Source organism: Dichomitus squalens (genome assembly GCF_000275845.1).
Source record: "Dichomitus squalens LYAD-421 SS1 unplaced genomic scaffold DICSQscaffold_1, whole genome shotgun sequence".
Taxonomy (NCBI): Eukaryota; Fungi; Basidiomycota; class Agaricomycetes; order Polyporales; family Polyporaceae; genus Dichomitus; species Dichomitus squalens.
This window is the reverse complement of record NW_006766883.1, coordinates 700,547-726,018: the sequence shown is the minus strand read 5'-3', so window position 1 is coordinate 726,018 and position 25,472 is coordinate 700,547. Positions and strand designations below refer to the sequence as shown.

The 25,472-nt window shown below is 57.0% G+C and overlaps 6 protein-coding genes across 6 annotated transcripts; 3 read left to right on the top strand and 3 right to left on the bottom strand.

Moving 5' to 3' along the window:
- Positions 1 to 634: 634 nt before the first annotated feature.
- DICSQDRAFT_151088 (uncharacterized protein) lies at positions 635 to 3,802 on the bottom strand (the record flags this gene model as incomplete). The annotated part of the gene is made up of 4 exons (XM_007360092.1): positions 635 to 728; positions 787 to 2,760; positions 2,818 to 3,055; positions 3,106 to 3,802. 3 exons carry the CDS (start codon positions 3,800 to 3,802, stop codon positions 897 to 899), a joined length of 2,799 nt encoding a protein of 932 aa, XP_007360154.1. The 3' UTR covers positions 635 to 728; positions 787 to 896.
- Positions 3,803 to 4,784: 982 nt separating this feature from the next.
- DICSQDRAFT_130864 (D-galacturonic acid reductase) lies at positions 4,785 to 7,270 on the top strand. Its single transcript, XM_007360091.1, has 13 exons — positions 4,785 to 4,916; positions 4,988 to 4,995; positions 5,048 to 5,101; positions 5,162 to 5,167; positions 5,220 to 5,261; positions 5,315 to 5,418; positions 5,468 to 5,511; positions 5,565 to 5,624; positions 5,679 to 5,829; positions 5,892 to 6,029; positions 6,094 to 6,370; positions 6,512 to 6,594; positions 6,802 to 7,270. Exons 1-13 carry the CDS (start codon positions 4,883 to 4,885, stop codon positions 7,058 to 7,060), a joined length of 1,260 nt encoding a protein of 419 aa, XP_007360153.1. The 5' UTR covers positions 4,785 to 4,882; the 3' UTR covers positions 7,061 to 7,270.
- A 2,139-nt stretch (positions 7,271 to 9,409) lies between these two features.
- On the bottom strand, positions 9,410 to 10,795 carry DICSQDRAFT_46400 (cyclin; the record flags this gene model as incomplete). Its single annotated transcript, XM_007359773.1, has 2 exons — positions 9,410 to 10,462; positions 10,526 to 10,795. 2 exons carry the CDS (start codon positions 10,793 to 10,795, stop codon positions 9,410 to 9,412), a joined length of 1,323 nt encoding a protein of 440 aa, XP_007359835.1.
- Positions 10,796 to 15,339: 4,544 nt separating this feature from the next.
- Positions 15,340 to 19,770, bottom strand: DICSQDRAFT_151085 (uncharacterized protein). Its single transcript, XM_007360090.1, has 9 exons — positions 19,491 to 19,770; positions 19,365 to 19,436; positions 19,288 to 19,313; positions 19,069 to 19,232; positions 18,818 to 19,016; positions 18,733 to 18,765; positions 17,702 to 18,682; positions 16,651 to 17,645; positions 15,340 to 16,600 (listed from the first exon to the last, which is right to left on the bottom strand). The coding sequence occupies exons 1-9, from the start codon at positions 19,751 to 19,753 to the stop codon at positions 15,605 to 15,607; spliced, it is 3,729 nt and encodes a 1,242-aa protein (XP_007360152.1). The 5' UTR covers positions 19,754 to 19,770; the 3' UTR covers positions 15,340 to 15,604.
- A 142-nt stretch (positions 19,771 to 19,912) lies between these two features.
- On the top strand, positions 19,913 to 20,861 carry DICSQDRAFT_75480 (uncharacterized protein). The gene is made up of 3 exons (XM_007360089.1): positions 19,913 to 20,031; positions 20,081 to 20,163; positions 20,216 to 20,861. Exons 1-3 carry the CDS (start codon positions 19,950 to 19,952, stop codon positions 20,294 to 20,296), a joined length of 246 nt encoding a protein of 81 aa, XP_007360151.1. The 5' UTR covers positions 19,913 to 19,949; the 3' UTR covers positions 20,297 to 20,861.
- Positions 20,822 to 24,729, top strand: DICSQDRAFT_95170 (RdRP-domain-containing protein; the record flags this gene model as incomplete). The annotated part of the gene is made up of 4 exons (XM_007360088.1): positions 20,822 to 23,438; positions 23,494 to 23,690; positions 23,746 to 24,321; positions 24,377 to 24,729. 4 exons carry the CDS (start codon positions 20,822 to 20,824, stop codon positions 24,662 to 24,664), a joined length of 3,678 nt encoding a protein of 1,225 aa, XP_007360150.1. The 3' UTR covers positions 24,665 to 24,729.
- Positions 24,730 to 25,472: the final 743 nt, after the last annotated feature.

The window sequence follows — 25,472 nt, the reverse complement described above, 5'->3', positions numbered from 1 at the left end:
AATGTATGCGGGTGGTCTCACGCCGGTATGAGCGTCCACAGAGCCCGGAGAGATACTAGCCAGGAGGTTCTCTGTACGGGATGGCGGTTTACAGGCATGTCATAGCTCCCATCCTAATCACTATCGCACATCTCTTTGCTCTCCATCACGACGCTTTCCAGCGGAGCGTGTATGGCTGAACGTCGCCATGACCCTCTTACGGAGTCCTTGCCGAGATTTTGATGCTCGCTGCCTGCGCCGACAAGACGCTGTGTTGACGCGTCGGAACGGTCACGTGCAAGCATGAGGCTCGTGAGACTGCAGATTTCTATGTCTGGAGGGTACGGAATAGAAAGGAGCGTTCGCAAGTAGTGTAGGATCTCGCGACGGAACACCAGGCCTACGGCTTGGGGTGTGGGTACCCTTCAGGTTGTTTGCCGGATCCGGACTCGCATCGGAGCGCCCCACGCTGACTCGCTGGAGGTGTCAGCTCGAACGCGACACATCATGCAATACGACAACAACACTAACGCCAACAGCAAACTTATATCTTGATAGCATGATTACTCGTACAAGAACGGGATACAATGTATGTCCTTCATCGAAGCGGCACAACACCGAATCGTACATGCAGTAGTCGTCAAAGATCGTGGGAGGGTAACAAGAGAGCGAGGGGTATTAAGGGTATGTGCATGTGGTGTATGCAGAGTTGGTCAGTAGGTGGTCAGGTAGTCATGGCTCGTTCGGACCTAAGAGAAACGTGCAATCAGTTCGCTGCACGACGGCAAAAAGCACCCCACTACTCACCGTCTAAGCAAAGGGTGGTTGTCCGTACGAGCAAGTTCGGAAAAGACAGGAGAGAGAGAGAAAGCAAATCCACAATATAGCACGTCCCGCCGCAGAGCACCACCGCGCCATCACTTCCTCGCCTTCCCCATGTGCACAGGGACGGTCTGCTTCGCCTTCGACTGCCCCGACCCCGCGCTCGACTCGGACGCATGCCCCCCGCCGCCCGACTTGTCCTGCTTGTCCTTGTCCTGCGTCCGGCCGAGCAGGCGCCTTAGCTTCCCCCCCGACTGCTGCTTCTCCTTCGCCTGGTCGACAGCATCGATCATGACGATCGCCTTCGCCGCCGCCGACATCGTCGACTTGCCCGCGCCCGTCGGCGACGTGCGCATGGCCGTCGGGATGCGCGAGTCCGAGTGGCTCCGCTGGTGCTTCAGCGGCGGCGCGGAGAGCGCGGAGCCCTGCCCCGCCGAACGCGACGGGGATGCCGCGCCGCCCTTGCGGTTGCTGTCGATGTTAATGAGCACCCAGCCCTCGGAGATGGACGACGCGCGAGGGGCGTTGGGCGAGCGCTGGGCGCGGACAGAGCCGTGCGCCTCTCCGTTGGCGTGGCCGTTCGCCGCGGCGGCGGGCTTCGCAGGGTTGGCGGCGGTCGGGGTTGCGTTGGCGTGGCCGTTCGCAGGCGGGGAGGGGGGCGAGAACGTCTGCCGGTCCAAGGTGCTCGTGTGCCCGACCCACGCCGCCTCGCTCTTCCTCGCGCCCTCGCCCTCCGCCCGATGCTGCTCCGGCACCTGCACCCGCACGTTTCCTCTCCTCTCCCCATCGTCGCCCTCCTGACTCGGCTGCTCCTTGATCGTGGGTGGTATCATGTTCGCGTTCAGGTTACTGCTCGAGCTGGTGGTACTAGTGGGGATTGCAGGGGATGCTGCGTCCGTTCCTGCACCACAACCCACCCTCGGCCCACTCTCCACGACGTCATGAGGCTTCTGCTCCTCCTTGGGCGTCGGCGCCCATGACCCCGGAAGCACTGGCCCGCTCGACCCGCGGCGCTCGAGAGGAGGATGCGTCGGCGCTTGCACCTCGGTGCGTGCGTCGATGCTGGCTCTGCGCTCGCGCGGACCGTGGGGTGCGGCGCGCCAAACAGAGAGGCGGGTGTCGGCCGCCATGGTCGTAGGATCGGGATCCTTGCCTGTCCAGGTGATGGGTATCTCGGTCGACCGCCAGCCTGTGCTTGAGGACAGGCCGGAGTCGCGGAAGGCAGTTGTGCCAAGCAGAGGTGGGGTGGGGATCCGTGGTGGATCCGAACTATGCGTCGAGAGAGCCGGCCTTGGAACGTCCGCGGAATGTCGCGCTACGACGCCAGGCGCAAGCTGGCTTGGAGGCGGCGCCTCAGAAGTAGGGGTCAGGTGCAACGGCTGTGGGTTGTTGCTCAGAGGTGACGCAGACAAAGGAGAGGACGCCCGACGCAGTCTGGAGCTATTCGAGCTCGAACTTTGACTTTGTCGAGCTATATCGTAGGGCGAGTCCTGAATGACCCCGCGAAGCATAGGGTCATCGGTGGAGGAGATAGAGTAGTGACGCGAGTGCTGACGTCCCCAGCTGCTTGGGGCTGGAAGCTGCGGCGCATTGGTTCGCGGCACGAGGGTCGGCAAGGGTCTATTCCAAGGGTTAAACTCGCGTTGATAGGCGTTCCCATCTTGCACTGGTCCAGTCGTGTAAAACACTTCGGGCGTTGGGGTTTGACTGGCCCCTCGACGATGAGCGGTTCCGACGCCAGTCATGTCCACGCTGCCAACCTCGCTAGGAAGTCGACCGTGATTGTCCAGAGAGTGGTCGTTCAAGGAGCTATCTGACTGGAATGCATGGGGAAGCTGAGCCTTTGGGAAAGGCTTCTTCAATTTGCTCATGCCACCGGAGCTGTTACTCGGTGTAACCTGCTTGAGGGGAGATGGGTGAGATGCCGACCGAGAATGGTACTGCCCCTCGGGCGAAATGCTGGTTTTTATCTTGATTAGAACTCGAAAGGGGCGATAGGTGTGAACATGCACTTGCCCGGTACGCTGAGGGGTTATTTCCCGCTTCAGTTCCAAACTCGAACCTGCAGGACTCGCAGGAGGCGAGTCGAGAGATGGGTTTTCCGGAGGACCGACGAATATCCATAAATCTCGTGTTCGCGAGCGACTTCCGACGGTCAAGGAGGTGAGTAATGTGAACGAATGTCGATCAAGGGTGCCCAGAAGGGTCAAGATCTGCTGAAGAGAATCTGCCGAGAAGGTATTCTCTTGGAACCCTGGCAACGCTTGTCAGATGCAGCAGGGTGCGGGCGTGCTGCGGACTTACACTTATATCCCTTGAGCTTGAACTCGTACGAGTCTCCCAGCTTCTTCTCGTAGGAGATGCCGCGAGGCCATGCACTCCTTACAGCCTGGAGGATTGCTGGAGTCAAGGGTAGCGGAGGCTCAATCACGCGCAGAAGAGAGGTGGAAGGAAATGAAATTGCAAACAGGAGTGGGCCTGCCTGCGGTAGCGTGCTGCATGACGCATTGGGGTTGGGGACGACGGGTATAGAGGAATTGACGGGGGCGGTGGACGGGCGGGAGAAAGCGATGGCGATGCGATCGTCGTGCTCCCTCGCATACTCGATGGTGGAAAGAAAAGAATAGCCATACTGAAAGACGACTGCGAGAATGGCGACAATTAGTTTCTCGGACGCAAGGTTCTTGACGTTGGCCCAAGGTTTGGTGTCAAGGGAGAACTCAAAGAAGTGACTGGCTGCGTTCTCGCGTACGCTGAGGATCAGATTCTGGTGGTCAAACAGACGGCGAAGGCCGTTGATCACAGAGTCAGGAAAGCTGTAGAGGCGGACAAAGCCCGTTCCGGCAAGCGTGAGGAGAGCGAAGGCGGAGACTACGCGCGGATGGTCGCGCAGGAACTCTTTGCGTGGGTAGAAGAGGGGGCTGGCGAGGAGGGCAGGGAGGGAGTGGGCGGGCGGAGGCTTGAGGACGTTAGGAGTGGGGGAGGCGGAGGGCTGGGCCATGGTAGGAGCATGGAAGAAGAGAGCGTTGTGATATCAGCCATGGACGGCAGCCATGGACGGCCTTTGAGAGAGCAGCGCTGCCCTGACTCCAGTCGCCCACGCCGCACGTCACTACTTCCAAAACCGGCTCAAAACACGTGCCGCGTGTCAGGCGCTCGTCGCGTCCTGCGTTGTCCGTGATGGCCTCACTGCCACCGCATGCCCTCGCCTGCCCGTTCCTGCTCTGCTTGCAGGTATGTATTCTCCCCTCACAAGCTACTGCCCCTCTCCGTACTCGTTCCACGGGCTTGACTGTCACAGAGGTTCATCATTTCCGTGCATCCGGGTTCTGGAAAACCGACCCAATGGCCCCGTGGTGGATGAGCGCGGATGAAGGTGGACATTCACTTCTAAGCACGGATCAATAGAACAAGATAGAAAGGGGGGCGCGTCTATGACTCTCACCAGAGAGCTCCTCGATTGCCGCGAAGGTGCTGGTGCAGAGAGCTCGAAGGAGCATTCACAAAGGCCGCGGGTGGACGCTCTACGGTCATGGGGACCACTCACCGTCACTCCTGTACCCATGTGTTGCTCGATCGAGTGAAGCTGCCGCAGCAGCAGTTCTGCTAGAACATTTCCAGATGGCTTGAGTGACGGTGAGTCTGTCTTCCCGGAGAAATGCCACCAAGTATAACCTTTATCCTTCTGCCTTGGATAGAAGAAGCTGGGTGGGCGCTGAACATGGACGCGTTATGTGAGCGCAGAAGAACGTGCGACGTGAGCTGACAGTCTGTCTCGCAGCAGACAGGCGGGCCTTCGTATACTGTTGCGCTGGGCTTGTCTAAGTACAGCTCCGTAGAATGCGAGCTTTGTGTGGACCGGGAGCATGTATGCGCTCCGGAGGCCGCGGCTCAACAGGCGCGGAGAGAACCTGGTGCTCCGGCCCGCCGGTTGCCCCGGACCGTAGGAGTACCGTCCAGAGGACCATGCTCGGAGGGACTTATATACAGCCTCCGTCCTCCTCGATGGCCCATCTCTCTTCTATCTCATATCCTCTGTACGCCCTTCGCAGGCATTCCGCAAGCAGACGATTGCTACGCCATGTCTGAACTGAAGAAGCTGAATGTTTTGATGTGTGAGTTGACCCCGCCGCTACATTCGACTTGCGGATCTATCAAACTGATCGTCCTCCATGGAATCCAACAGGTGGTACTGTACGTATCGATGTCCCTGTGGAAATGTATCATCGCTCACTCTTCCGCTCAGGGAGAGTACACCACAGGGTGGACCGGCGCCGGGGCTTCAAAGTCGGACAAAAAGGTATGAAGCAATCAATCTGAACAGCGGATGTGGGACTGACGGACTTGCGCTCTTGTCCAGATAGGAGTATGTCAATGGCTTCAATTCATGCATTTACGACATATGAACACTTCTATAGGTCGTTGCTTTGACCTGCTTTGACTTGCGCAGGCTCGGCAAGGTTAGCATCTCGTGAATACTTCTATGCCTACGTTGACATTGGATACTTCGCAGCTCGACCGTCTGAGCATGGTTGGTGTGAATGGTGGCAAGTTCCCTGCCATCCGCAAACATCTTCAGGAGAACATTGGGAACGTATACAAGGATCTCGACGTATCGTAAGTCGCAATCCTTCGCACACACGATCTCCGGCCTCAATATTGGCAGGTTTGACGCATACCCCGAGGGCGACTCCGTAAATGCCGAGGCTTGTAGGTATCCTCCATCAGATCAAGAGAGATATTGAGGACTCATTATCCCCTAGACAAGGAAGCGATTGACAAGCTGTCTCCTGGTGATGCCGTCATTATTTTCACGCCGGACAGTGAGTCGCTTCAGATGCGTGCAGCTGACCCGTCACTTAACCATCTCCCGCAAGGCACCCACTACCCCATCGCTCTCTACGCTATCGAGCACGGTCTGCATGTCCTCGTCACCAAGCCTGCCGTGCAACTCCTTCAGCACCATAGTGAACTAGTCGCCGCTGCGCAGAAGAAGGGCGTCGTCTGCTTCGTCGAGCACCACAAGCGGTGAGCATCAGCGCGGTTCGTTCATGCACTTGCTTGTGGACTGACGCTCTTCCTTCGGCTAGGTTCGACCCTGTGTACAGCGACGCAAGGGCGCGCGCCGCCACCTTGGGCGAGTTCAACTTCTTCAGCGCGTGGATGAGCCAGCCGAAGAGCCAGTTGGAGACCTTCCGCGCGTGGGCCGGCAAGGACTCCGACATCAGGTGCGTTCTCAGCCCCGGTCCGTCTGCGACACGTTTAGTGAGACTGACTGACTCGCGTGAACAGCTACTACCTGTCTTCGCACCACATCGACATCCACTGCTGGTTCATGCAAGGTCGCGCGGTCCCGACGCGCGTGACGGCCAGCGCTGCGACTGGTATTGCGACAAGCGAGCCTTTCAATTGCGTACCCCAGACAGAGGACACGATCACCCTCCTCGTCGACTGGCAGTCGCTCTCGAGCTCAAAGCACAAGGGCACCGCGGTGTACACGGCGTCCTGGACCGCGCCGCTCAAGTCGGGCGTACACACCTCGCAGCATTTCTACTATATGGCAGAAAAGGTATGCCAATGTCTGATTGAGAGAGCCACTGTCCTCTGCTTCGCGTGCCTGGCTGGCTATTCGGCTGCAGCACGGGATAGTCGGCGTGTGGCTATGCTCGATGAATAGAAAGTGACATACCTGATCGTGCACATCTTCCAGGGCGAGATCAACGTCGACCAGGCCCACCGCGGGTACGACATCGTCAATGACGAGACCGGCAAGGCGTGGTACAACCCCTTCTAGTGCGTCGCCCCTTCTGCATCACAGACGACTCAGATTTCTGACCGCGACCTTCGTTTGATCTATTGGATTGGTATTATTCACCTACCGCCCGCTGGCCATTCGCTTCTCCCACCGTCACCTCTTCACGCACCTTGTCGCAACGATCGTGATGATCGCGTGTTGTATGAATTCTCCGATCCGAACGGACGGCCCTTTCGACACCTCAGCATGAAGTACTCGCCCTCGGAGAGCGGGCACTTCGATGGCCAGCGCGGCTACGGCTACGTGTCGATCGAGAAGTTCATCGACGCCGCGCGGAGCGTGAACGCGGGGCAGACGACCGCGGCGGAGTACGACAAGCACGGGCTCCCGACGATCGCGAACACGATCCTCACCACCGCCATCTTGCACGCCGGGCGCATCAGTCTCGACGAGAAGCGCTCGGTCGGAATCAAGCAGAACGGAAACGACTGGGTCCTCGAGTAAGCGGGTGGACGGACCTGAGCGTATCTTCTCGGTCTGGTTCGTGGTGTGGGAATGGACGGCCGTGGGTCGGGCTGGCGAGGTCGTGTGCCTGCGATGAAGCTGATGTGGGGAGTTCCTGCGTTGTTGAAGTCCGTGTGCGCTGGGCTGGGCAAAGTTACGACAAAATGTAGTAGTGCGCACTGTGTAGGATATCCGCGACAGCGACAAAGCCCCTCATGAGAATTTGGTCTAGAGACCAAGAACTTCCGTAGTCTCATACCAAGACCAGTCTTGTGCCGAACTCGAAAAGTCCGACGCTGTAGCGACCACCGTGTTTAACACCACAATTCGTTCCTCCCCACCAACGTCGCGGGCCGGCCGCTAGAGCGCGTCACCCTTGATGAAAGCTATGACGGGTCGAATGATTGCTGGGTGCAGATCTGTGCATACATACCAGGCACGATCGCCGCACCTGCTAGACCCGGCCTTGTCCCGTAGCGTAATCCCTTGATGTCGCGGTAGCAAAACATTACGTGCATTATGTTTCCACGGCCAGCCTTGAGGACGATTCTGGGCACATATGTAGTTGTCGTCGGAAACGGCCCCCAATGCGCCTTTCGGAGGGGGTCCACTCCAGGCCTGCTGCTCGGGCCACCGGCCCGGCACACCGCCCGCCACGGCTGATCTTACCGTCGGACGCGGGCCGGTCGCTACGGGCGTCTGTACAACACCGTCTTCGATGACCGCCACCAGGGTCGTTTCCCCCAGCTCAGTCGCTACAATACCAAGATATTGCTTTCAGAAGTTCCTTACCCCCGGCGATGCTGCTGGCCGGGTGGCGTAGAGTGCATTCCTCCGCCTCGCGTAGGGCTGATCACTCTAGCGACCGCGCTATCGAGCCACCGAGCACAAGGTCACGAGCCTTGGCTCCTCCCACCCCGCACGGGAGCAGTAGCGGGCGAGGCGGCCCAGCACAAGACAAAGGGCGCGCCTCGTGTGCGAGCCGGGGAAGCAGCGAAGCGCGTCCCAGCATCATTCTTCTGTCCGTCCTCGTGCCTTAATTCGTGGGCCGAGGACAGCCGCCGAGGCCTCCGGGCCACCGACGCAGACCGACGGCCGGCGTTCTCGCCGTGTCCGCCTTACGTCACCTTAGTTACATGGAAAGAACAGAACGACGCTCTGTCCGATCACCAAGCTTCTTCCTTTGTCCTGCGAAGGGACCAGGACACTTCGCCGCAGCATGATCGCCGCGATACCTTGCACAGCCGGAATGGGCTCTCGGAGTTTGCGATAAGTATCGTATTGCATATCGAGGGTTGCGACGGATTGTGCATTGTGCACTGGTCTTGGGGCGCATGTGTCTCCTGAGGATCGAAGCTAAACGAAGACTTCGAAGCTATACTGTACCCGCGACTGTCAGCCCAGCCACCTTGATTCAGGTTCGTCATCGGCGGCGCAGACGTTCGTTTCTTGTACATCGAGCATTGCGCCTGAATCGGGAAACAGCCTTCGCGAAAGCGTACTTATGGCTGGCCGCTTTGGTGCAAAATAATGTAACTTCGATGCACGATTTGGCTTGGTAATGTAAACGACAGGAGTGTGCAAAACAGTGCGGTGCGGCAGACCCTTCAGGCCCGGACGACGACAGATGATTGTGGGGCTGACTCAATGCTGCGACATTGACGAGATGGTACGGAAAGAAGGCGACTATACGGTGGATATGACACAATGCGCAACGGGATCGGTGATTGCGGAGGGGACGGACGCAGACGACAAAGAAATGTACAATAAAAGTGAAGAATAAGATATGAACGAAGGAGGTGGCTAAGTTGGACCGGGGGAAAGGAGAAATAGGTGCGTCGCGTATAGCGATCCGGGATAGGTGCGCAGAAAGGAAAGGCGGGATGCATAGGCTAGGATATGTCTGAACAATGTTCGCGCGAGAGAACAAGGAGTAGTGCCAGAATGCAGCCGAACGACGGATACACCAGAGGGACTGCGCGGGTCCTAATCGTACACGAGAGGATGCGTACAAGGCGGTGCTTCTTGGTGTCGACCCGTCCGATTCGACGTTGTTCTTGTACTCGTATAGGCGACGATGTCTGGCACAGGAAAACAGGAGAGACGAGACTATTGCAGGAGAGAAGTATGCATGCATGATGAGACGATGATGTTGCTTTGAGAACCGGAGAATGCTTGGTGGATGCCGATGAACGACGTGTATGATGTGTTGATACATTTTGTGCGCGACGAGAGGATTGCAGGATGAAGGAAAGCGGCAGGAAAGCTTTTTACAACCTATACACCTGGGCTGACAGTGTCGACCACGGGCGAAGAGACGGGGGCTAAGCGGCACGAGGGGAGGAGATCCTACGAGACCATTGCGGGGCGCGGGGACGACACGTTGAGATTGTGCAGCGCTTGCCTCTGGTAGGTGACGAAGTCGTGGGGCAGGAACTGCTCCGGTACTTGCTCGATGAGCTGCTTGTTGAGTACAGGCTCGAACTTCGGCGAGGGCAAGTTCTCCTTGTCGTCCGACATGTACGAGCCAGAGAAAGCGTCGCTGGACAGTATAGGACTCGTGGGGGTCGCCGGCATGTCGTCCGAGAAGTCGGAAGCCGTCGTGGAAACGCTCATTGGGGTGCAGACCTTTGAAGAATAGGTACGCACAGGCGTCATAGGCAGCGTCACAAGGGGCTGACGCTGGAATCGGCCACCTTGGAGGTAGAACTGGAGGGTGAAGGTCGCAGCCTTCGAATAGAAGGCATAAGAGTACTTCTTGACCAAAGTCTCCGAAAGCTCGTTGGCGTGCTTCGCCAGCCGGTTGTCCAAGTGGTCCACGATCTCCAGACACTCCTCTGTCTCCTCGAAGAGACGACGGCCCTTTCCGCAGAGGTACCGAGCAAGCGTCAGGGCACCGAAGGCGATGGCGGATGAGGGGTACTGCACAAATTCGCGGTAGAAGAGAGTGATCTCCATGAGGAACCGAGCAACGTGCTGAACCTTCTGCTCTTCCATGATGGGGCCGCAGCAGAAGATACGTAACCACGACTCCGCGGTAGGGTGTCCAAGTGCCCACTGGATAGTCGAGAGGACATGCCCCTCCATCTGGATGAACGCGGATTCGTCGTATGTCTCCTGGCACATCTGCGCCAGGTCATGTACGGTAGGTACGCGCTCCTTCGCATCCTCAAACTTGGCAGCGATCCAGAGGGCTGCACAGCCGACAAGCTGGTAATGCTTCACATATACAACACGCTTCGAGACGTAGCGGTCGATAATGTTCAGCGTCAGGTAGAGGGTCTCGGGGCGGAGGCGGAACATGAAGTGAAGTTCGACGAGGAAGTCAACGAGACACGGGCGCATGTGCCACCGAATCTCCGGTTGCTGATCCATGGACGAGATTGAGCACATCGTCAAGCGCTATGCGGGACAAATCACAAGGCTCAACGAATGAACGGAACCCCTCGGCGAAGTGCGGCTCACCTCCATCTCGTGCATATACGCTCGAATCTCTTCATGATACTCCTCCTCCAGGTAAATCCCTTCCCGCCTGAGAGCGCTGATCTGCAAATGCCTCTGACGCTGCGCGATTAACTCCGCTTTCGCAGCGCGTGGGGTCTTCCGGACAAGAGAATGAGGGGGATAGAGGGGGCTTTGTCGCCTAGAAGACTTGGAGACGCCGTAGGGAGACGGCTTCTTCTTGGGATAAGCGGAAGGGCGCGAAGCCCTGGTTGCGTTTGAGACGTCCTTCATCTCTGAAGCTGGAGGAGAGGTGGGATGTTGACCGGTGCTTACTGAGGTGATGCTAGACGAAGAAGAGCTCGTGTGAGACGTCGCATCAGAAGTAGAAGGGGCAGAAGACATCATGACGGCACAAGCGGCCCAAATGGTGCGTGTCGGATAGCTGGGTTGGATAGCCGAGCTCAGAGAACGGCGTAGGTGGTCGGCAACAGTGTGAAAAACGAAGGACTCGTCGAATTAACCAAGAAGGCGCGCTCTCAAAAGGTAGTATAGACACGGTTCAGAGAGAAGGAAATGAGGCCTCACGGATACGTGGGCGAACATAAACATTTCACGACCGGGGGTAGTGCACGCGAAGAGGACACTTCGTCCGATCGTCACATCGCGATTGAAGGTAGCAATATGCATTTAGTGCGTTGGATGCTACGCTGAAACGCGGAAAGTGTTCAGGGCGAGGAGAAACTCACGGGAGGGCCAAGTGATCATGCAAGTATCACGGGAAAGCGAGACTTGATGGGGAGAAGAAGGACGTAGGTGGTGGTGGAGTCGTCGCGATGGACTGGAATGAACGTTACGAGAGATCGTCAGTGGGATCGTTATGTTATAAACAGGGCTCGGAGGAAGGCAGGGGGTAGACGGACGTTGCCAACGTCGAGTCTGGGCGGGGAGACAAGAGGAGGGAGAGCGGGTGAAATAGAGAGATATAAGGGATCCGGTATACCGGTAGGGGTAGACGCGCGACGTTGATGGGAAACAGCAGACGACTATTGGCTGGGACTATTCGCCATAATAATCCGATAATAAGTCGGACGCGAAAGCGTTAATCGCGATGTTATCGACCAGGCCCTCATCAGATGCCTCGTGTAAGGCCTCTCCACCGCGCCTTGGCCATGACATCGCCCCCCGCGCGACGGACATCCCGTGACGAGCACGCCCGAACAGACCCTGCACGGGCATGAACGACTCCGCATGCTGCCCGCGCAAGATAACGTAGAATGGAGCTTGTAGTGCAGGGACGGTACGCCCCAAGTCGATCGGCAGAGGGTAGCGCGCACAATAGACCGCGCTTCGCCTGTTCCCACGGCCCACGTTTTACGGCCCCGCCGCACCCATAGAAGGAAGGAGGGCAGACATTGGACGGCGGTGCTCACCTTTGATCTCCAAATGCACGTCCGTCCGTATGCCGTCCCCTCTCTTCACCGGAAAGTATGTTATCCAACAATCGACGATCAACTCGGCGCGCGATCCAAACAGTCTTCTTGAGCCTGCAAAATCTGCCCCGCGAGAACATACCCCCGTCAGCCTTCATCCAATCGCCCTCGCCTCATTCCACAGCGTGCAGTCGGCACTCACCGACACCGATGCCGTTGTAAGCCTTCTTGCAGCAACTTCGACGAACCGAGGGCAAGCGGGAGCCAAGGAATTAAATGCCGACCTTATTCGATTAAATTTCTTGTTCTGATACTGGCGAAACCGCGTACGAGACCGAACGAACGACTGGGGAGGGACAAATGAGGGACTTCGGGCGAATTTGCCGTCTTCTATCGAGAGGTGGCGGCCAACACGAAGTAGTCCACGACTAGGGGACACCACGGATATGCTGGGGCCAGAGGGAGGAGAGGTGTCGGACACTGAGCGAGAACCTAATCTGCGCTCGGTGGCGAGAACCAACGGAAGCCGCCAAGGGAAGCTCGCTGGTATGAGAGGGGAGAGGAGGATACGTGTGCAGCGGACGTCCAGCGATACTTCAGTGTGGAGGAGCCGGTGAAACGTCGTGGGCGGATGGGTGAAATCACAACGCACTAAAGGCGTGCCCCGCTTAGATCTCCTGCACGCCGTCTAATCCAGCAGGTTCCTCGGGACCTTTGCCAATTGGCCCCTTTCTCGGCGTGAGCTGCGTGGGGTCGAACACGTTGTCTGCCTGCAGGCAGCTCCCGCTACCAGATCAGGCTCATATCTCATGATTTAGGTAAGCCCCTGCTTCTCCGTCCGACAGGCTCGCGCGCCGAGGAACGGTATCGCCTTCTGTACGGTGCTACAGCAATTCTATTACTTATTCATGACCTGCAGCCCGACACGATTACCCTCTTGTGTGCCGTCTTGCACGTCTCGCCCATGCGGGTCTAACGAGGAGGGTCCGCTCAAGCGACGGGCCCTGGTCGGCATCATCATCAGCACGGGCAATCAACTACGCTAGCTTGGCCTACAGACTTATTGCAGATCTGAACAGCGACCGGGTCGCACGACTATATATCTTTGCAAGTGCTTCCGCCTGCGGGTATAAGGAGCTTGCCTGTTGCCGGTTGCGAAAGTAAAGATGTCATGTCGGACCTATCGCGAATAATTTCAAGGTATCCGGTGCTGACATTACAGGGATCATCCCAGGCCAGGACGCCTTCTCTTCACGCCGTATGTGCGCACCGCTCTCAGGACCCCTCCCCATCAGTCACCTTATCGAATCAATCGAGGCGCTCCCTCTGGACACCAGCGCAGGACGGTGCGGGGCTGACGTACTTCTGACGTTGGGGAGAAGGGACTGACCGCCTGCACTGACAGCGTACATTCTGATAGCCTGCCACCGTTGTGCGGCGGAGCCGGGGGAACCTGAGACACAACCCGTCGTCCCAGGTTCTCCCCCCAGGGCTGACGTCCAGACGGGCAACGTGCCCAGCCCTGGTTGTTCGCTATTTTCGCGCCCGCTTTCTACTCGGCCATTCCCTCGCCAGGAATTACAGGATGACTGTAGCGCTTCGTTCTGCACAGGAATCGCAGAACTCGCACCTTCCGAAGGCGCAACGCTGGCCCGCGGGACGCCGAGTTGACGTCCCCATTGATCGTCTGCATCCCGTCATGCCGTTGCACGATCCAAACTGCGGCGGCAAGATCGACTTGAGTAAGTGCAATGCGACGGGAGTGCGTGCGCCCACGCTCGGCCGCAGGTGAATGGCAGACCCGCCGTGAAGCCGGGGGGCTGGGAATGGCATTGCGCTGGCCGTATGAACGCCTCTTTCAGACGTTCATACGTACAACGCGCCACGAAAGAATTCATCGGGCGCGGGGAGAACGTCCATCAGGGGCTTCTAGCTTGTCCTCGTAGCTAACGCGGCTTTATTGCAGGCAGCAGATGGGAATACGGATGCGCAATGCTATCTGATATGAGTGGCATAAGAGCTGGTATAACGGTTTTCACACCGCACGGTGCCAGCCGACCAATGGCTGACCTACAGTTGTCCGGGAAGGCCCTGGGAGTAATAGAACTTGTCAAAGGTGCAACGCACGGCCTTCGCGCGAGAAAGAAGGGAGCATGATCGCAGGCTCAGGAAACAGGCGTGTGGACTCGCGTGCCGCATAGCCGAGCGCTGGAGATGCGGAGGCCAACTGGACAACGAGCAAGGTGACAAACAGCTTGGCCGGCGGGCGATCAAACATTTCTAGGCCCATCGTGCCATGTCAATCGTGTAGGGTGCAAAACATAGTACAGTGTCGCTGACGTTGTTGTATGTCAAGGACAAGCTATTCCGAAGAGAACATATAATCCTAGTGTTAGGAAGCACAAGACTAAACGGCTGTCTCAGGGAGAAGACGGCGGTTGCATGTGGTAAGGATGTTTAAATAGAATAAGCTCAGTCTTTCTCGGCGGTATTGGAGAAGGAGCGTTGTCAGACTGGCCGAGTTATCGCTGAAGCCGCGTGAGTGCACAAGACCAAGAACAAAAGCAGCAGGGAGGAGCGGGTGCGGTCCTCACGGAACAGGCAAGCTCAAAGCGCTGCTCTTCGGCTGACAAACCCTGGCTTTCCCAGGTGTGGGCTCGGCCCTTCCCTTCTGTGCGACTCCGGCTTTCCGGATCAGATTCGCTGCTAAGATGCACGGAAGCCACACGGAGGGGGATGTCGTGAGCATCTCGCCGCTCACATCTGAGAAGGGAAGTACTATGCGACGCCCTTGGGAGTACAATGTGGAAGTAGCCATCCGCATAAACCAGTGAGGACCTCGCTGGACATGAGCAACGGCAGAAGTAGAGGACACACGGAAGTTGGAAGATCTGCGGGGTCGCGTTTTGGGTAACCATCGAGAAGCGCGCGATCCTTGATCAGGAACAAGGCGGACGCGTCCGTGGCCAGAACATGCTATTTTGGGCCTATGACGTCGGGGTTGGGAAGTGCGACGTTTACGGGTTGACGCGAGTGCCGGGCGAACCTGTTCAGTGCTGAGCGTTAAGCGCCGAGTGTTCTACCAGTACTCTTTGCCTACCAGCCACCCGCCCGCGTTCGATTGCACACCGGCATACAGACGTCAGCATTGACACTGGCGGCGACCAGCGACAAAGGCGGGGCTTCCGTAAGAGATGCGCTGCTACACGTGTGATGGACGGCGGAATGCAGTGGCCATGGCGTGAACTGACAGTGCGCCATCTCTGAAATTCAATCGCCAGATGTTGCCGTCCCTTAGGGCCGATATAGACCAGGTGATATACGCCCCAGACCCTCCCGTGCCAGCTCATCGAACGAGGGATTGATGTCGGTCGTCGCAGACAAATCAACTCCTAGATGACGTAAGGGGCATCGTTCGTTTGCTAGACGTCCGTCAAGATTAGATACAGAATCGAAGGTAAGCCGTAACGACACGAGAATGAAACGAAAGTATGGATGGGCCAAACGGAAAAAGGGATATCGACGATACAATAACAAAAATGCGTTCTGATTGCAATTGCGGTGCGGGAGCCCATCTCTGGCGTGCTCGAACCTCGGGAGTCGGGAACTGTTACCGCCCACTGTCAACTGCCACTGAGTGGCCTGAGCGAGGGCGCACATAGTACATTGCTCATTCTCGGTGGCCGCCCATCAAGAGAGCCATCAAGTCCTGCGTCGTCTGCGCGTGACCTCCAGAAATCCCCTGTTGTTGTAGGTGCGACGGAAGGAGCTGCTGCACCAGGTGCGGGGGAAGCTGCTGCTGCTGGAGCTGCTGGCGCATCGCGACGTGCGACAGCTGTCCCCCAGGGCCACCATGTTGGGGTCCGAACCCGGGGCCGGAGCCGCGCATGCCTCCACCGCCTAGGCTGCCCTGCGCGAGGCCCAACAGCTGCGCTTGGTTCGCCGCCCGAAGGTCGATGTTATTCGGGACCACCCCGCCCAGCTGGTTGACCGACAGGGGGGCCTGGGGTCCAGACGGGCCCCGCATTGGGGGATTCCCGTTGAACCCGAGTCCGCCTTGCGTGAACGTGTTGTACACTTGCTGCGCGGGACTGGCACCGTGCAAACCACCACCTGGGATGCCGACGCCTGAGCCGAGATACTGAGACGGGTCGTGCGGTGGGCGTCCGCCGAGATTCGCGAGCCCAGGAGGAAGCCGCTGCGACGGCGGTTGAAGCGGGTTCTGAGCAGAGATGGGCGAGGGGCCGCGGAACTGGCCCTGTTGCATGGGGATACCGCCGCCGTTACGAAGCAAGCCTCCTTGCTGTTGGTTATACATCGACTGCAAGGGGGCGTTGTACATTTGCTCCAAGTTCCGCTGCTGGGTGAGGCGCTGTATGTTGAAGTGGAGCGGGTCGTCAATCTGTTCGTTGAACAAGACGCCAACGGTTTCTCCTCGGCTGCGCGAGCGCGGCGGAGCTGGGCGAAGGCCAGGGACGAGGCCATCCGGCACGAAGTTCCTGTCATCGAGACGGCTCTCGTAGAGGGAATCGAGGCGGTTTTGCGCAAGCTGTTGCTGTTGGAGCTGCTGCTGCTGCAGAAGGTGCAACTCCAGCGTAGACTGCGGAACGTGGCCGCCGCCTGAGGGTATCCGGCTTGGCTGAGGCAAGTGAGGCGAAACCCGATGCTAAAGCGGCGTTAACGTTGACGGGATCAAACCCAGATGAAGGTACTGACCTGCGCTGAGCTCTGCAGCATTGCGAAGATGTCCTCCATTGTCCGCTCTCCCCGAGGTGTGCCCATGCCGCCCAAAGAAATGGAGTCCTGTCGCTGGTTGGAATGCGACATTGCCGAAGGCATATTCGGAACTTGCTGGGTAAGGCGCGGACCACCGGCCTGCACCTGTCCCTGAACATCTCTCGTCTTCTGGTCGAAGAACTTTGCGAACCGACTGCCCTTGTTGGGCGCATAGCCCACGCCACCAGGAACATTGCCCACAGACGGGTCAAAAGGTGCACCTGGGGGGAACGCGCTAGACGTCGGTCCACCTACGTCGCCGTACGGTGCGCCGCCTTCTCCGGGGAGACCGAGGATAGCTCGCTCGGCCGCAGAAGGACCGGAAGCCCGTCGGAAACCCTCGTTCATTTGTCCAGGATGCACATGCTCCCGCAGATCTTCTAGAGGTACGGTAGGTTGAGTCCCATTACTGAGGGGCGAGAAGCTCCTGATCCCACGAGACGAGTCCGAAGGGGTTATACGGGGCGCACTGAACTGCATGTCATTAGGAACGGCTTCCGCGAGGTGGGCCGGGAGACCGGAGGCGCTGGGCTGTAGAGGATGTGCGTGAGGGGCAGCAATGCCAGGAGGCGTGCCTGAGTTAGCAGACGGAACACGTGACTTGAGAGCCAGGACACGAGAACCTGCAGGAGGGTTGAAGGCATTGGCGGGGGCAGAGAGGTCGACAGGAGGAAGAGCGGGAAGTCCCGCAGCAGTAGACGGGACCCCGAAATTGCCCGGCCCCGAACGTGGACCAACGGCCCTCGAAGCGTCTAGGGAGCGGTCGAAAGATGGACTGGATGTCTGCGATTGACGAGTGGAATCCAATATGGCAAGGCCGCTAGCCAGAATGCCATTGTTCGAGTCCAGTCGTGGGGAGGACTTATTGCGGTCCTGAGTTTGGGGAAGAAGCGCTCGTGGGACATCGGATGTACGCTGGGCAACGATGGCAGGGTCTATCCCGACTGCGTCGGAACACTAGCAAACTATGATTTCAGCAATTAGGACTCACCTGCGAGACTCGTTGTTTCCCCCTTTTGACTTTGGAGGGATGGACTACTGGACAGTCCCGGTGGGCCCGCTTCGGGGAAGGTGTGGCGCGCGAGTCCATTCTGTACCTTGTCACCTTCTTTCTTTTCAGCTTCACGCTTCATCATCAGCTTGAACAGCTGTATTTCGTCCATGGGAGTTTCAGCATTGGCAGAGGCAGGAGTAGTCAACGAAGTCTGCTGTCGGTCGAGACTGTCATTCGCCTCTGAAGCCTGGGCTGTGTCAGAGATGTCGCCCTTCTCTTTGCGTTCTTTCTCCTTCATGCCTTTCTTGAACGCTTGTATTCCGTCAAGCTCACCCTCTGCACCTTTGCCGCCCAGGATGCCACCGCCAGGAGTGGTCGGAACATACGTCTCCATCCACGCAGGCTCTGCCTCGCGGTCCTTGTCACGATCCCGGCGATCTTCCCTGTCCTTGTTGTCATCGGTCCCTCCCAACCGTCTGTCTCGTCCTGCCCCGCGGCGAGTACGTGCGTCACGATCGTCGCCAGCGGAAGGCCGCTCCCTGTCGCGGTCCTCGAACCGGTCCCAGCCCCTTTCGCGTGCCTCCCGCTCCCGCCGTGTAGCAATCCGTTCGTCCCTGCGGCCATCATCTCGCCAGTGTCTGGCATCGTTTTCGAGGTCACGATCGGTATCGCGATCTCTTGCACGGCGATTATGATCATAGCGATCCCGACCGTCTCTTGCATTGTGATCATCGCGGTCGCGCTCACGATCGACACTATCGTCCCAGTCACGGCGCGGGTAATCATCGCGGTCGCGCCGGCCATTATCGTCTTTATCTCGTCGGTCGTCGCGGTCGCCGTCAGTTCGGCGGTCTCGAGGTCGCTCCTTGTCCTCACGATCACGTCTTGTCGTCGACGGCTCTCGCCTTGCCCTAGACGTATCACGAACACGCGAACGCGGCCTCTCACGAGCGTCACGATCTCGGCGGGGGTCAGTCCCTGAAGTACCTCTTAGAAACAGAGTGCGTGATAGGTCTGAGGAACCTCACTTTCATCTCGCCCAGCCTTGCTGGGTTCCGCACCTATAGTTTTTGTTTCAGGAACAGGATCTCGCAAGTCGCATCGCATACGCACCTCTTCGCCAATCATCGCTACTTTCAACCGCTTTCCTCTTTGGTACATCTCTTCCCTCTCCACGACGACCATTCCCTTGGGTCTGGCCTAGCCGTGCAGTAGACGCACCAGAAAGATGTGGAGCTGCATCGCGTTCCTTGTTACGCAGGTTAGATGCAGACGACAGGGCGAGACGATCACGGTCGAACTTGTCAGAGAGCTAGATGGCCTGCATGAGCACGCTTCCTGAACCGTGATTTGTTGAGGCTCACGTTTCTTAACCGCTCTTGTCCCTCGCGGTCACGAAGATCACGTTCGCGTTCCCGGTCGAGATCTTTGTCGCCAGTGCGGTCGGTCGTACGGATGGGCTGGTGTCTGAAGTTGCCCATTTGAGAGGGTTGCGAGAGGCCAGAGCGGAACGAAGGTCGAGCAACGTCTGCTCATGATCTTTTGAGGACGCCGCGAAGAGAGATCTATTGAAGTGCACATACCTCCATCATCTGCATCTCTTCGGAAACTAGAAAACGAGGTTGAGAGCAAGCTATCTAAGCAGCCAAGTGAGACATACCGACGGTCCCTTGCATTGGGCGTAGTAGATGCTTCAGATTCCTTCTTGCTCCCAACTTGTTCATTCCAATCACTATGCCCGACCTGTCACGATGGTGGTGACACAGTATCTATGATTGCAACGCACCCGAACCAGTCTTTGAGATGCGGCATGCCATTAGGGATGTTGACAAGCGACGACTTTGAGAGATACAGAAGCTCATTGCGAGTGTAGACTTTGAGGGGACGAGCAGTGTCAGGAGATTTGTCGTGGACATCCGCCGCCACCTGGTCTTGTAGGGAGACTTTAGCTACAGCTTCGGCAACGTCTTCCACCGTGTTTGCTGGGGGCGAGGTCAATGTATCTACATTGGTGTCCGAGACAGAGGAGTTGACGTCCTGAGAGGCCATGCCGGAGAGTGAACGGGGAGGAGAGGTGAGAGGGGAGGATCTGCGGTGCAGACAAGTTTGACCTTTTCGGTGTCTCGGTGTCCAGTCCAATGCTTGCGCTAGGCGCCCGTCTTTCACTTGCCTTCGTAGGCTCTTAACTGACATTCGTCACCTGCTGAGCATCCTCTTCCTTGTACTGCTCTGTGCGCCGCACCTCATGCAGCAGTTCACATTGAAGCATTTCATACTCAAGCAACGTGTCCTCAATCTCTACCGTCAGGCCGTCAGAGCCACAAGATGTAATGCACTCGTGTCCTTGCCACCACAAGCTGCTAACATGATCTCAAGCTATACCCGACAAAACTACTAGACAGGAGACGATTTCATGGCTCCGCGAAGAGTTTGAGCGCAACAGATACATCCAGGATGTGGTGAGTTACTGAGGGCTCTTACTCTGCGTCCGCTAAGAATACGTCCGGCCAGACATTGATTGAACACAAGATATCGTCTGGCCGTAGAGAATTAAAACGGTTGTTTCCCGGAGGAAACTTCCTTCCCTTCTGAATGCGCGCTCTTCCCATGAAGCCCGGATAAAGGCTGCTGGACTTCATGTACGCAGTCGTCAAGTGCGTGGCAGGAAGACTTATCAGCGAGCTGTTGCATTCCCTGGCACGCAATTGTAGAGCGCAACGGAAGGAGAGACCCGCTTACCTGTTCATCTCATGTAAGTTAAGGTTCACCGAAGCTGGACGTGCCTGTCATGCGACTCTGCTGTAGCACATCTCCGAGTCTGTGCTGCGGCATCCTTGGAATGCATATATCGCCGTAAGCTACTGACAATTGTTATCGCGGGTCCTCCACTTCGCCTATTCCTCTCAGAAATCGTCCCAACCATACTCTCATCTGTTTCTCTGAGCTATTGAATGACATCCGCTTGCTACAGAGTGCAAAAGGAAGCTGCCATCGCCCGCAGACGGAACGCCTCCTTACATTTTGGATAGCCCGCCTTTGTACGTGCAGCTTGTCCCAGTGTCATATACTGGCGTTGAACAGGACCTGCACAGTCCCGTTCAGCTGGCTCATCGCGTCATGGAAATTTACATGAAGAATATTCCTGCTTCTACTAAGGACACCAAGCTCAAGTTGGAGCTCGCGGCTGTCCTCCACGCACCCCCGTTCAGGAATCCCTCGGAAGAGCTGTTCAATTTTGGCGTCTTCTTGATTCAGCAGAGGAAAAGAGGCCCCTGGCGGACTGGCTTTTTGACTCTCCCTTCTAACGAAATCGCCGAGCTCTTCCTTCAGACGTATGGAGGTCCATCCCCTCGCCACTCATTCGTTCTCGATACAACTCGTGTCCAGTTCCAGGTCAGCAACCGAGGAGCTCGCCCGCAAGTTCTTGAGCGCATTCGCCGGGAACCTTTCCAAGACCCTCGTGAGGCTTTTGCGCGGGAGCAAAGGGAGGCCGAGCTACAGGCACTGCAAGTACGCATCTCCACTATACAATTTGGCTGGGAGTGCAGAGATCAAGTGTATTCGGTGGAGTGGGAGACGGCATGCCACGCCCGCCTTGCCTTCGACGGAGAGCGAAGGGAGTTCCGCGTCCGTATGGACCAAGGTGGCTTGTTCTCAGATACCCGCATCATCGCCATCCGCGTTAGTCAGATCTACTACATCTCCGCCACCGTAGACAACGACTCTCGACGTCCAACCATCGTCTTCTCCCTGATCCACCCTCCCGCTCTTGAGTCGGAGTCGACTCTCAGCCAACTTGCCAGCCTCTTCTCTTCAAATGCAAAACCTCCGCGCCAACGCTGGTCCTCGTTCAACGACAGCGATGATCTCGCGGCGATTATGCCTTATGTATCTCTCTCCATCCGTCTGGAGTGCGAGTCCGTGGAAGACCTTCGCAACTTCCGCGAGTTCGCCGACGCGGCCCACACTCGCGTCGGCAGCGACTTGTGCCCTGTAGAGCGGCGGGGACTCTTCTCGGATACGGTACGCGAAGATTACAGCCTATGGATCCAGCGACTCCCTTGGACGGTGGCGTTTCAGATCGAAGCGTTGCTTAGGTCCTGGCTTCTGAACATGAGGGAGGCTCTCTCTCTTCGTGATCACGTCGAACGAGTCCTCAGGGCTAAGGGACGAGCCTATACAGCAGCACTCCTGCGCGACTTCACCTCGCACGCAAAAGCGTTGTACTGGTATGGTGAGGCTCAGCCTGGTGCCGAGCCCAGCCTCCAGACCCACCTGAATGCGTCGTGGTCAGACCCGGTGACCCATCTCTTCCAGTCGGTCGAGGCCCAGTTTGTGTACAAGCCCGTTGCAGCACACGCGCCCGCTGTAGATGCCCCAGCGACCTTCCAATGCTTCCATGTCTCTATCACGCCTACGACGATGATCCTTGAAGGCCCCTTTCCTGAACGATCCAACCGCGTTATCCGAATGTACTGGCAGAACGAAGAATGTTTTCTTCGTGTCAGTTTCCAGGACGAAAATAGGCTCCAATTCCGCTTCGACCGCGAGGTCGATGGACGCAGTTTCATCAATCGGAGATTTAGAGGTGTCTTACGCGACGGGATCACCATTGCGGGCGCCCACTTCAGTTTCCTGGCGTACTCGCAATCCGCTCTAAAGGAACATGCAGTCTGGTTTGTGAAACCATTCCGCCATCGAGATGGGCACGGCGTGGAGTGCTACGTTGACGCCACAACTATCATCGAGAATCTGGGCAACTTCCGCGTATCATTCGACACCACTCTAATCCACTGCCCTGCTCGATATGCTGCAAGGATAGCTCAGGCCTTCACGGCGACCGACGCGTCCATCACTGTTGATGTCGACCAGATTGAAAGGGGAGAAGATCTGGAAGACGCGACGGGGAACTACTGTTTCACGGACGGCGTCGGCACCATCTCCCGTGAGCTTGCTAGAGAGATCTGGCGCTCTGTTCGCGAGCGAGGACGTCGTTCCCGTCCTGACAGGACGTACCCGAGAGCCTACCAAGTCCGCTTCCAGGGTTCGAAGGGAATGCTGAGCGTCGACCACACGTTATCCGGCCGAAAGATCGTCATCCGGCCGTCTATGACGAAGTTTGAGGCTAATCAGTCAAGCACCATCGAGGTTGCCCGTGCGTTTGATAGACCAGGGCCGTACTTCCTCAACCGCCCTCTCATCATGCTCCTGGAAGGCCTCGGGGTGTCCTACGAGACATTACAGGCATTGCAGGACGCTGCCGTGTACGATGCTCAGCAGTCTGTGACTTCGCTCGAACGCTCCGCCCGGCTGCTCGAAGCTCATGGACTCGGAGTATCCTTCCGTCTCACCTCCGCGATGCTTGGTCTCCACAAGCTCGGGCTCGATCCTCTCAATGACGATGTGTTTTGGCGACAAGCGATGGACTTCGCAATCAATCATGTCCTTCGTGAGCTCAAGCATCATGCGAGGATCCCCGTTCCAAGCCTGGATAGCTGGACCCTTGTCGGCGTTGCGGATGTCCACGGGGAGCTGCAGGATGGGGAGATCTTCGCGTGCATCGACTCTCCTACTGAGTCGCGTCTGATCTATCTCGAAGGACCATGCTTGATCTCCCGTTCGCCGACCATTCATCCCGGGGATGTTCAAGTAGTGCATGCCATCGGAAGACCACCTGCCGGTAGTGCTCTGGCTAAGGAGTCGCTTAGGAATGCTGTGGTCTTCTCTATCCAGGGTGCGTCGCGTTGCATGATGAATCCTCGATGTTAACTCATACGTCTGTGGGATAGGGGAACGACCGCTCCCATCTTGCTTAGGCGGGGGCGATCTCGATGGGGATTTGTATAACGTTACCACTCGACGTGATTTGTTGCCTCCTCGTACATACACACCTGCGTCGTACGAGCCAGCGGCAAAGAAGCTCGTAGAACACGAGTGTACTATGGAGGACGTTGCTGATTTTGTTGCCGAATATATCAGTAGCGACGTAAGTCTCCACTGTTGTGCCAAGCATTCAAGGCTCAGCCCATATCCTTTCCCAGACTCTGGGAATCATCGCTACAACCTGGTTGAAGATTGCGGATCAGAGTGCTGATGGAATCCTGGACCAGGATTGCCTTAAGCTCGCCGCCTTGCACAGCCATGCGGTTGACTATCCGAAAAGCGGTCAGCCTGTTCCTGTGAATCAGATACCGAAGCTCAAGTCCAAAACGAAGCCGGACTGGAGTGCACCCGAGACCATCAGCAGGGGTAACGAAGACTACTACACAAGTATGAAAGCGATCGGAAAGCTCTTTCGGTCTATCGACTTGCCCGCATTACAAACAGTCCAACGGGTCGCAAGAAGACAACGCAGACACATGCACAATGCCAATCAAGACGATGAGTATGCCGATGTCCTCGAACTCCTATACGACGAGACGCCAATGGACGATAGGACCGCGGTGGCCGTTCAAGAGCGGATCTCGGAGTTCATCTCTCCAGAAGAATATGATGGCGACTTCATACGCCGTATCTGGGACTTGTACAAGTCCTACACTTCTCAATTGCGCGCGATCTGTGCTGACCACACTCTGGAGCACAAGCGCTCAGCAATGCTGACGGAGGAAGAGGCTGTCGTAGGTCTCGCTCATCAAAATTATCTGTTGATGCGCTCTAACACTTGTGTGATAGATCGGAACGATAGTCGCGAAGTGCTCGCAGCCCAGAAAGAGGAAGGATCTCATGTCGCAGATGAGGGAGCAGACAGCTACTCTAGTCAGCAGCGTCAAGGAAGAACTCTCTGGCGATGACGAGATACCGCCTGAGACATCGCTCCAGAGGGCATGGATTGCATACAAGCTTGCGAACATAGAGGGTGAGGCTTTCGGAGCGCGTAGTTTTTGCTGGGTCGCGCTTGGAAGTATCTTCGACGCCATCAAGGAGATTGAAGATGAAGATCGTGCTCTTGCTAGACGATGATGCGTCTCAGCGAGCAGATAATACACACCGTTTTTCGAAAGGTCCGGGGGTAATGGCATATTGATGACCTGACAGATGATCATGTACAATCGTGTATGAGTACTCAGGCTGGATTGACAACAACATCCGTGTACTAGTACAGGGCCCATGTGCTATGTAGGCAGAATTTGGTGCATATAGGGGTTTGGCTGGTGGCGCTCATCCAACGATACGGACTGGTACAACTTGAAGAATTCGTGGTGCATATGACGCTTAGTGTACTGATTGAGTCTGGTAGTCAGCTCTTCGGCGCTTGATTCTGAATAGTGAACGTCCGACGTCGCGCTTTGAGATATCATCACTTCAGGCTCCTATCGTCAAGGCACAGGCTCCTCCAATTGCTGCTGACCTCTTAGCTTCTGATAAGGGCAAGATCGCATTCTCCGTTTATCTGTGAGCGGATTGCTATCATTTTGTCCAACAAAGGTTCAAGAGCATACACTGTAGTAGCCGCGTTCGAAGTCGGCCATGGATCGGACGTCACGGCGGCTGTTCCTGATACCACCTGCGCCATATGCATCTACTCATGTACGTCGCAGACGAAGGATTTCAGGTTGTGTGTACTGCTGCGGTAGGTCTTGTGCTCTCTCTGAGACCTACTTAGGCACTCCTATGATAAGAGACGACGTTTGTGCTAGCCAGTCGAATCACCATGTCAGGGCCATCGACGATCAACTGGCCCAGACGTCTGCAAGTATGGGTTGCAATTGACCTCAAAATCAGTGCTCCCTCATATAAGATACCGTAGAGTATAACGAGGTAGTTCATC